General features: G+C 44.4%; 1 protein-coding gene across 2 annotated transcripts in view; it reads right to left on the minus strand.

Moving 5' to 3' along the window:
• The window catches only part of EP300 (E1A binding protein p300), a 101,653-nt gene that overhangs the window by 59,890 nt on the left and 29,641 nt on the right, over positions 1-12,122 (minus strand). For both annotated transcript variants that reach the window (XM_014607611.3, XM_014607608.3), the window contains exon 3: positions 2,074-2,250. In XM_014607611.3, the coding sequence (XP_014463097.2) occupies positions 2,074-2,250 (177 nt within the window). The remainder of the gene's footprint in view (positions 1-2,073; positions 2,251-12,122) is intronic.

A 12,122-nucleotide genomic window follows, 5' to 3' on the forward strand; every position in this document is an offset into this window, starting at 1 on the left:
TCCATACACAGGACTAACTTATACAGGTGGATTAGGGTTTTGATTGTATTGCATTTTGAACTGCTGTACAGCACACCCTAGTGCCTCAAAAGGAAGAGTACTTTGTACATATAATTAATGAAAACAAAATGAGGAATTAGAGGTGCAACAATAGAGGTGTTTTAGGCCAATACCAGTGGTTGATTTTTAACAAGCCATATTAGCCAATACCAATCCAATTGCCGCTATGCAGCCCAGCAGCTTGGAGAGCAGCATCTGGCTGGTAACTCTGTTGGAGGAGAAGGGGTGAGGGGGAAAATAGATCGAGGCCCCCTCGTTGAGGGAGGGAGTGGGGCTGGGGCTAGGGCAGGTGCTGCACAGCTGGGGTGGGGCAGGGCAGGCGACAGAGCCACAGCCTGCTTGGGGGACCCAGCAACTGCTGCTGCACACACCCTGGGAGGGCATGTGGGGGCAGGGAGGGGGGCCTGGATCTGTGCATGGAGCAAGGGTGGGCTGCTGACAGGACTCTTCCCAGCAGGAGGGCTGGGTTTGGGGCGGGTGGTGGCAGCACTGAGAGGGGGGTTACAGGGTGAGCTGTGGCCACCCCAAAATTTGATGTAGACCCCCTCTCAGCACCACCGCTGCCTGGCCTGAGCACAGCTCTGGCTAGGAAGAGCCCAGCACTGCACCCGGCCCTATCCCACAGCAATATCCCTCCCTGGCCCTGTGCACAGATCCACGAGGGGGCACACGCCCCGCCCCCACCATGCCCATCCAGGGTGCATGCAGCAGCAGGAGTCACCCCCCACCCCCAAGCTGGTTGCAGCTCCATCCTGCACCCCGCATCAGCTGTGCATGCCTGCCCCTACCCCAGCCCTAGCCCCACTCCCTCCCTCACCGCAGGGGACTCGATCTACCCCACCCACACCCTTTCCTTCCCCCATGCCCCTCCCCCACTCCTAACAGATTTACCAGCTGGACGATCCTCTTTATACTGCCAGGCTGCGCACACAGCATTTATTGGAGACGTTAATCAGCCGCATCAGTCAAAACAAGTCAACTGCCGGTAATGTCAATTTTCCTTTTATCAATGCCAATACAATATGGACCAATGTATCAGTGCACCTATATGAGGAATGCTTTAATATCCCTAATTTAATTACAGAAAGTCAGCTGGAAATAGCTGTTGGGCCACAAACCTCTGCTGAAAGGCCAGACTGGATTCTGAGGGCAAAAGAATGGAGAAACCCAAGCTTCACAGAAGACATTAGAAAATGTAGGTTTATTATAATTATAATAATAATAATAATAATAATAAAGAAAAAAGTGGTTTCTTCAATATCTTTTTCATCATCTTTCCACCATTAAAGTAGAAGAATATATTATACAAAGCCTCCTGATCATCTGCAGTTTTTAAAATAACGAACTGCAGAATCAGACAGCAGTTGGAACTACCCCCTTGCTTCTATGAAACAATGAAGACTTGGTGAACAAGATCAATTTTGGAGGTTTAAACATGTTTATTTTTAGTTCCAAGGCTTTTAGTGATCTACCCAAGAATCCTACTTGCCTATTCCAGCAGCACTGCGAACAGTGGGTGGGGCTATCCATGTCAACAAATTAATACAGAAGCATTTATGCCCTCCTTTAGTCCCAAAACTGTCAGGGGACAGAAGCAAGAGAAGCAAGCCTCCAAGGAGCGTATAAGGAGAGGGAAAGGCCCCAGCAGACCACCAATAAAGGAATAAGAGAAAAGATCAAAACTGGTGAGCAGGCAGCTCAGTTGAAATCTGAGCGAGGAGCTCCATCATATTTTCCCCCCTGCACAGCTGCACTCCCTCAACACTCCTCCAGGGATCCTTTAATCTGCTCTCAAAGAGAGTGAGAAATGAGGGAGTGTTTGTGTGGATTCCATCTTTCATCATGGGAGCTAGCACTGCCATAGGGGAGCTTGATAGCACAGAATTTGTAGCCGACTGTTGCAAAATCTTATAGGCTTACACGTACTACCAACAGAATGTTGCAAGTGCTCCATATTTGGTCCACTATCATTTGAAAAAAAAACAATAAAACAAAAACTTAGATTTAACTTACCATGTTCGGCATTCCTGCACCAGGGACTGGCTTCTTGTCCATTGTAAACTGGGGTAAACTGTTTGGTAGCCCAGCTTTATTCTGCATCTGGGGACCAAGTCCACTGGCTCCAATCTGCTGCCCAGTGTTTTGGCTGTATGGTGAGCCATAAGGACTGGGATTACTCATCATTCCCATCTAGAAATTAAAGGGATTAAAAAAAACGTTAAGTTCAGTCAGAAAGACATTTCCATTCAACATTGTTTAACTCCTAGTTCGACAAGCCAACATACCAAGAATAAGGACTGGTTAGCAAAGAGGCAGGAACCAAAAACTCTGCTGCAATAGTATATCCTGCTCTTCTTTTCTTAAAGTGACTTACATATCTTTCCACTCCAATCATATGAGGGCAGTATTTAAACATCATGATAAAACAGCTTCTTCCTTTAAAGAGCAAGACCCAGATAAAACGCATCAGTGCAAATCTAGTCAGGGCTGTTCCAATATTTTCCACTGTACACCATTCTGTTTGGCAAGTTGATCACTTCAAGAATTATCTATGTTTTTATAAGCAACACAGAAGAGCATAATGACTATAGTGAGTTGAGAACAATGCACTGACACTCGCAACAATCTTCTCCTTACAGAGAACTCAATTCATGTGATTTGTCCCTAAGACCACACTAGAAGTCTCCAGCAGAACCAGGAGCAGACTACAACAATTCTACAACAGAATTCCCTTCCTCTTTAAAACACGCAACTTCTAGAAAGAGGCAAGCCATAAAGAAAGTTCCAGCAACCTATGAAAAAATAGGAAGATCACAAGTTGAAACATACCAAGTGGACATACTTTTTAAAACAGAAATGTAATTGAAAAAAACAAAGACAGACTGATAGGGAGCTGTTAGCTGGACTTCAATTTTGCAGGGCGTTACAAATGAATAAGTATCCTTGACTAGATACTTCGAATTTTCTTAAGACACTCAATATGCTCTACCCATGAAATAGCCATGCTATTGGTGATGCAAGCTTTCACAAATGTTTCAAAGAAGGATCTTGATTAAATACTTTGAAAGCATGAAAAAAGTTCAACTTAATTCATTTAGCACAGGGCAGTGGACTGGAAGTTTTCACCCTCTTGCCCCTCCACCTTGAGCTCCCAGATTCCCATTCCCAGCCACTCTCCAGTAAGGGTAAGCTCAGATATTGGGGCACAGCCCTGCCACAGGTGGCCGGCACAGCGTAGCTCTGCAAGAGCGATCCCTACCCCCAGCAATGCCAGATCAGATGCCTGAGGATAGGGTTAGGCCTCTTTGCAGGCCAGATCCGACCTGTGGACTGTGGGTTGTTGACCCATATGTTAAACAGACTAATGCTTTCTATGCCCTTCTGGCTTTCCTTTACATATTTGCATATTAATTTGTCCAGAATTGATGCACGATACATTTTTTTTTAAACTGCTACAAGTTTTAGCATAAGTACTCCATAAAGACACTTTTAAGCAGCACTTTACCTACTTGCATATTGTACAAACTATGCATGATGTTAGTCCAAAAACAAAAAGCTCATGATTTACCATATAGTTCATTGGGCTGGGCCCCAGCAGTGTCAACAGTGTTTCAAAGCCATGGTGACCCTATAGCTCAGCATTGCTCAGAATGTGTGCACACTCCAGATATACCCCACAAAGGATTCACATGCTAATTAACCCCCACCCATGACTGGAACCAGGTGTTCTTGTCATAAGTCCTGGAATCCTCCAAAAAAATTATATGCAGACAAGGCATAAGGAAACCTGGTTCAGCTCTGCCTCATGGAGGGCAGGGCCACCCAAATCATATGCAACAGTAAGCAAGGGGGCAACAAAGGGGTTCTGGGTGAACCATCTGGGGCTCTATTTGGTGACGTCTGCCAGACACTGAAAGTTAGTGAAGACATAAATCATTGGAAATGGAAAAGAAAGGCACAGCCCAGCTCTGAGAGTGAAGAAGTCAAAATGTATTGAATGTAGCAGCTCATCATGACTTTGAAAAAGTCAGTGCTAAGAGGAACTAAGCCTAATGGGCAACTACTATGCATCTTATTCACACAGGCAGCACTAATGCATCACACTGTAGTAGGTTCCCATCAATGTTTGCTCAATACGGGTGATGTGTTTTATAGTTATGCTCAGTGTTGGCTGCATTTAAATCAAACTTGATAGTTGGTTTCCACTACTGAGCACATGCTGCTTTTGGCAGCAGTTTAACGATACACATTATATTTAGTGAGGTTTCCTTGAATGCAAATATAAGATGAAGAGCTTCGTCCATCCCCCCAATGCTAATTGGGGAAAAAAAACCCTGCATCTTATATTCAAATAAATATACTTAATGAGGTTAACTACATTAAAATTAAAATCCTCACTTATCAATGTTTTTTAACAAGTTTTTTGGTTTCTTTTTTTAATTTAACTAAAACCCCTACATATCACACTTCACGCATCTTTTTTGCTAGAAAGTCAGTTGTACTTTTACCGTGATCTTTTTTCTGCTGCTTCTTAAAGATGAAAGCTACAATGCACATAATTTCCCAATGTTTTATCATTTCTTTTGCTTTTGGAGATATTTTTCAGCGTGTCCAACTTTATGAAACAGAATGTTTCCTGTGGCCTACATAAGGTTCTTAACTTTTTCAGTAATAGTTGAATACTACATTACTCATATAGTAGTAATATACTACTTTCATGCTACTGGCATTGCCAGAATACTGATCCCATTACAATATTCTCTAGTATAGTGGTTTTCAAACTGTACCCATACAGAACCCTGAGGTTCTGCAACAGGTCATCAGTGGTTCTACAAACAGATTGAGAGGTAATGGCAGAGTGGGCCAGGAGGTAGTGCACTGCCTTTGCCAGGCCAGGTCATTTGGCTCTGCATCAGCTCATGTGGCTTGCAGTCAACCCAATTTATGATGTTCAATAGCTGATATCACTTTATACAAGTAAAGTGGTCACTGATCAGTACAGCGTTTGAAAACAAAGTAAAACATGCTCAACTTCTGATTTCCATGGGAAACTGAAAACCTTGATTTCTGCTCATGAGGTCACGTAGTCCAGCCCCCTGTTCAAGGCAGGATTATCCCTGACTAAACCATCCCAGCCAAGTGTGTCTAACCTGATCTTGAAAAATTCCAGGGATGGAGATTCCAGTTTGCCTAGGTAACTTGTACCAATGCTTGACCACTCTTCCAGTCACAAAGTTCCTCGTAATGGAGGACTGAAATTTAGTAATAATTTCAAACATTAATCTAAAAATTCATTCACTGTTCATTCTGAACAGTATTTCATAAAGTTCTTCAATTCCCACCCCCAAACCCAAATTTTCCCTACTATTCAGACTCAAGAGAAATGGAAGACAGTTTCTCTATCCACAACCCTCACTTCTCAGGATTTTCAAGGGAACAGCTTAAGGACAATGGTGGGCAAAATTTGGCCTTGCAGGTTGGATCCGGCCTGCCAGGTCATTCTCTCCAGCCCACAGGTCACCTAAAAAGTTTAGAAAATTAATATTTATCCGCTCCTGCCTGCCTGTCAAAGATGACAGGAGCCAGGGGCAGTAGGAGCCAGCAACAAGGCTGGCCTGGCCTTGCCTCTCCCAACCGAAAGCCTCTGCCTGCCGCAGCTTTCACTGTTTGCCTATGTGCCTGGCTCCAGCACCACGTTGCCCTGGGCTGCATCACCAAACCATGGGAGCATGGGGCCACACCAGTACCCTGGGGCCAGGAGCAGGAGGTGTGTGTGTTCATAGGGCAACTCCCACAAGCACACCCCACCATACACGCAGACCCCCACACCCCTCATATCCACAAAATCCCTACACATACCCACACCCTCCCCCACATACCCACAGCCCCCTCAAACCTATACTCTCTCCCCAGCACAATATACAAGAGTAAGACTTCATTTTAAGCTATTGTGCAATCACCTGTGTATACAAACATGTAAATCAAGACAAAAATATTTTTGAAATCAAATCAATGAATGTTGTAGATGTTCAATTTTTAGAATACAAATTTGGTATTCTTTTGGTTCTGAGATGGCAAAACCATTTGCTGAAAGGAGTAATGGGGGGGGGGAAAGAGACAATGACACACACATACACACAAGGGGAGGGACTTCTGGCAAAGGTAGGAGGTTAGAGGGCAGGACTTCCAGTCACAAGATAGAGACCAGGGGCAACTGTTAGGAAGCGGGGTTACCCACGTGGCCCCTGACAGCTTGCCAAAACTCAGTAAGTAGCCCTCTGCCCGAAATAATTGTCCGCCCCTGGCTTAGGAACTATTTCCATTAGTGACCTTCTCTTGCTTGGCTAAACCATAAGTTCAATTATTTGAAATTTAAAAAGGAATTTTACCAAAAAAAGGTGGAAGACAGGTCAAATTACTAAGGATGAATGAACATGATGTGAGCAAATGACATGAAAGGCAAAAAAAATACATGTGAGAAAAGAAAGATCAAATAAACCAAGTTTCTTCCTGAATGGGGAAAAGCAGCTAATAATGGATAACGCAGAAAGCCCAAATGCCGAGAGTCTTTTTCTACTTTAGCCTTCACCAAAAAAGGTCAACTATTAGATGACAAGAACAGGACAAAGACAGAATGCTTTGTACTTGGGAAATTTGTACATTTTTCTTTAAAAGGGGGGGGGGGGGGGAGTAGACCCAAGATGCAAGTCAGTCAGTCTAACTTACTGACAGTGTGTGTGTGTACAACTAAGCTACTTAGAAAGACACTGGCAGCACACCAAACATATGACTTTTGCAAGCACTTAGAGCAAGGGGGTCAGCAGTGTGCTTCAGGAGCAGCAAATCAAAATTACCCAGCTCAGTCCAAGTTAGGCCAGCCACCATCACTTCTCCCTACCGCCCCGCCAAAGCAGCCCCTGCCATTGACACACCATAGAAGTCTCAGCTGCGTGGGCCAAATAGAATGGATCTGCAGGACAGATCCAACCCACAGGACATAGGTTGCTGAACCCTCACCTAGAGGATAACACAATAAAGAACAGTCTATGCAGATTTGTCAGGCAGAAGTCATGCCTAAGCAACCTAATTTCCTTCTATGACAAGGAATAAAGGAATAGCAGCACCAATTATACACTTTAAGTAAGACTTTATGCGCCGTTTCCCATGACATTCACATAAGCAAACTAAGGAAATAAGGTTTGTATGAAACATATGTAAGATGCATATACACCTGGTTGGAAAATCAAGTGCAATTCCCTCAAGGGTGGACCCATGGGTAAGGTACTGTTTAATTTCTTAATTCCATCTTGAATCATAGGAGTGAGAAGCTAAATTAGACATGCATCCTTATAAACTAATAAAAAATGAGACAGAGTATAAAGTGGAATGAGCAATTAGAATACACTAGGTGGCACAGAGCAAGAGAGGAAATACGGAGGAGAAGTGCTCCGAGAAGCATAGAAGCAAACAACCCATTGGAACAAAAGGGTCACGAAAGCTAATCCAGGTAATGAAATAAGAACTCATAGACTGTTTAAATGACTTAATACTTGAGTGTGTGTATGACTTCTTGGTTCTACAGTTTCCTGGTTAAGATTTTTTTTTGCCCGAGAACAGCAATCCCAAGGTCTGCAATGGAGTGGCCAGGGAGGTTGCCACAAACTTTTGTGTCTTTCTGTAGCCGATGTCAGATCAACGTTCATTCATACTTGCACACAGAGGTTACCCCGTCTGTCCGACGTAGACAGCAGAAGATCATTGTAAGCAGGTGATGGCATGTATAACATTGGTAGGTTTTCAGGTAAATTAACCTTGAATGCTGTCCCCAAAGGCTACCTTTAGATGGCCATCCTTTTCTAGGGAGGGGCTGGAGGTCATAAATGATGTGCCGTAGGTGTTCAAGCTGGGGGCTGTAGATGACAACCAGAGGTATTGTCCTTTGTCCAGGGTTAGTACTGTAGCAGATAGAAGCAAGGTCCAAGTCTGGCTTTGTTGATCTGAGCAATTACAATTTTGGGATTTTATTGCAATTGTGAGAATCCCTACACTAGAACCTTAGAGTGTTCATCCCAGTTGGTTGGGTCAGAACAGCGCCAGTTGTAACCTAGAGGTTGGCTTCAGACAATGGATTTAGCAGTGTGCTTAGAATGTAAAATGGTGACTAGGGGTGCACCAATAAAGATTTTCCTGGCCACTACTGATAGATGATGATTAGCAATCCATATAGACTGATGCCTAAATAACCAATATTTAGTAATAGTGCAAGGCATTTTAAACTACTGGCATAAGTAAACCTTTTTTATAATTTTATTTTGCATTGGACACGCACACCTCTTGCTTGCTCCAGCCCTCCATGAGGAAGGTGGTAACTGCCTTATTCCCACGCATGTTTCCCTTCGCCTATGGCTCCTGCCTGCAGCCCTACTCCCCACGCAGCTCATGCTGCTGTCCCAGGTGGCCAGGGCAGACCCTCATACAGACAGCAGCACCAGATGTGTTTGGAGCCCCAGAGCACATCACTGCCTGAGCACTGGCAGGCCCTGCGCAGCCAAGCTCCCATGGCTGCCAGGGAGAAGCCACCTTTGCAAAGGCACCTGGTGCCCAGTGGAGCAGAATGTCCCTTGCACAGCACCTTACCCTGCCTGTATGCATGCAGCCTAATGTCTCCAAGACAGCCCTAGCACTCAGCCTCTGGCCGCACGTACAGCATTACCATGGTAGCAGAAGTTCTCTTTGTTGTCCAGCATAGCACCCTATGACTGTTCCCTTGTGCCCCCTCCCCCTCCTGCTGCTCACCAGGACCTGTAGTGTACATGGGCTCAGGCTGGCAGAAGGGCACAGAACTGGACTATGTTTGCCAGGGCGCTCTGGACACGGCCATAATTATTGGCTACAATGACCAAAAAAGACAACAGCCAATAATGTCATTTCTCCTTTTAATTGATGCTGATCCGATAGCCAACTGATATATCGGTGTACCCCTATGGGTGATGTGAAGGTTAATTGTGGTGGTTGGCAGGTTTCCAATACAGAGTGGTGGCAACATAGCCACTGTAAACCTTCACCATAGTGTCTGGGAACTGAATCTGCTGTGTGGAATATTCCAGGTTTAGTCTGATGGAGGGGCAGGAGTTTTGGTGAAATTTCTCTAGAGACTCTTTTCCATGCGTCTATTATGAAAATGTCATCAGTGTACCTAAGGTACACCACGAGGATGAGAGGGTAGCTGTAGAGGAAACAAACTTCAAGGTCTATTGTAAATATGTTGGCATATATAGGGAAAGCCATACATGTACCCATGGCAGTCCCTCATTTGTTAGGGAGTCCCCAAACTGAAACAGTTGTGTGTGCGCAAAGCGAGACAGCTTTGCAAGAAACAGAAACTTTCCTCATCACAGATAATATTCTTTATGGCTTGTAATCCATCCTTATGAGTGATGTTGGCATACAGAGACATGACATCCATGGTAGCCAATATGCTGTTTGCTGGAAGCTTGTCAATGGAGACCAGTTAAGTTAACAAAAAATCTGTGGTGTCTGGCAAACAGCTGGCAGCTCCAGTGGCATATGGCAGCATTCCCCAACTTGTGGGTCACAACCCAAAAGTAGGTCACAAAAATATATGAAAAGGTCACAAACAAACTTTAAAAATGAATCAATAAAACTTTAAAAGTAGGTTCTCCTTTAAAAGAGAAAAACATTGGAAACCATGGCTTTTCCCTTGTAGGCTGGCAGAGTTCCAGCTTGCAAGGGGCTGCATAGGGTCTGTCTGTGCGTCCCCCCCCCCCAGTACTGGGGAGATGGGGACTGAGGATGGGGGGCAGCAGGTCAGAAGTGAGGGGCACTGGGTCGGGACTGGCCAATGTTTACAAGTGGGTCCTGGTCCCAAAAAAGGTTGAGAACCATTGGCATATCGAAATAGAACAGAGTCAACATGGCTAGAAACTCACTGTGATGATGCCAATGCCAGAGATAATGGGGAATGCCAGTTTTGTGGATCTTGGGCAATAAGTAAAAGAAGCCTGGTCTAGGTTCCCAGAATGTGGAAGGAGTAATTCTCTCCTGTGTTCCTAGAGGAACTTTCTTTAAGAGTTTATTTAGCTCCTCCTGGTATTGTGGCATGGGGCCTTCTGTCTTGAGTTGGTAAAACTCTGTATTGGAAAGTTGTCTCTTGGCTTCCTGTGTGTATGCCGTTTTGACCATGACAATAATGGCACTGCCCTTATCAGCCCTTGTATGATAATGTCCAAGTTATTTTTAAGGCTGACTCTCTCCAATCTACAAGACCAAGGTTATAATGTAAAGGTTGCTCCTTTCTGGCAATTATGGAGCAGGCAGGAGGCAAAAACAGTTAATACATAGGTCCAGATTGGAGTATGCACTTTGTGAAGTAGCAAATGACACCAAGTGGGGTGAAATGGGGGTGGAGTACCACATGCTTTAGAGAACAGGATTAGGATTCAAAATTACTTTGATACATTGGACAAATGGGCTGAAACAGGATGAAGTCCAATAAAGGAAGTACAGAGTAATATACTTATCAAGAACAAAGACCCATACAACACAAGAGATACAAGAGAGCACACAACTGGCTAGAATGCAGTGCTGCAGGAAAAGGTCTTGGGAGTTGCAGTGGATCACACACTACACATGAAGTCAGCATAGTCCTATTGCAACGAAAGCTAAATCGCATACTGGAATATATTAAAAGAAGTGCTTCACAAAAGTTCCAAAAAAAAGAAGATTCTTCCACTATTCAGCTCTGCATGAAGTTTAGGGCAACACACGAAAAAGTGGACATATTGAAAAGAATCCACAGGAAAGCAAAATAAATTGATCAAAAGTCCAGAAAACTTAGTGAGGAAAGATGGGAAGAATTAAAATTATTTAAGCCATAACACAGTGACTGAGGGGGGAACAGATAACCATCTTAAAATACAAAAATAGCTGTTATATATAAAACAAGGATACAATTAATTGTTGTGTTCACAGAGGATACAACCAGAAGCAATGGGCTTAAATTTCAACAAGAGATTTTCAGGGATGGACATGGGTGAGGGAAAGAAGACAGGGAGGGACTTTCTATGACTTTGATCAAATACTGAACCACGCTGCCTAGAAAAGTTGAGGAATTTCTCCATCACTGAGGTATGTAAAGGCAAGTTAGACAAACATTTATTTTTCGAGGATGGGTTTATCCTGCCTTAAGCAGGAAGTTGGAACAGATAACATACTGAGGGGTCCTTTCCAGGGGTTTGCTTTTTGTTTGTTTTCTTAAATGTATCAAGGTATGTTCAGCAAAGAAAGGAAAGTATTAATGCCACTGTACAAGACACGAATGAAACTATTTAGAATGGTGTGTAATTACCATGTTCAGTAAATCAATTCAACTCTATTCAAATTGGAACAGATGGAGGAATGGCAAGCATACCTAGAGGAGACTAAATAAAGCTTGGTTTAAACCCAGCAAAACAAGTCATGAGGGGAAAAACACATCATCAGTAGGCCTGTGTGAAGTGGCTAGTATTCACTTCGGATTCAGCCAATTCAGGGGACAGTGATTTGACAATTCAAATCACTGTCCAGAATCAATTCAGCCGAATCCGATTTGGAGATTTGGCTGCCACTGAATCTCCGAATCAAACAGGTCCCATCCCCTGTCAATGGCTGCCCCACCCAGCCCCAGAGTTCTGGCTCTTACAAAAAGAGCCCTGCATTCACCAGCGCTGCACCCCACTGCCCCATGCTGTGTGTGTGTGTGGGGGGGGGGAGGGAGAGGAAAGAAACTCTGCCACAAGCCCCCAGAAGCCCTGACAGCTGCTACAGCAGCCAGTAAGTACAGAGTTTTTTTTGTTTCTTTGTTTTTTAAAGAGCCAGGACGCTGGGGGCCGGGCAGGGCACCCACTGATGAAGCTGGGAGAGCAAGCGGGGGATAGGTGCTCATGGCAGAGCCCCGCACACAGCGCTGGGCAGTGGGGGAGCCCCATAGGGGATCGACCCCCCCCCCCCCCCAATGGCAGGAGCCAGTGACTGCAGGGCTTTTAATTTTTTTTTTTTTTTTT

This window comes from Alligator mississippiensis, chromosome 4 (genome assembly GCF_030867095.1).
Source record: "Alligator mississippiensis isolate rAllMis1 chromosome 4, rAllMis1, whole genome shotgun sequence".
Lineage (NCBI taxonomy): Eukaryota > Metazoa > Chordata > Crocodylia > Alligatoridae > Alligator > Alligator mississippiensis.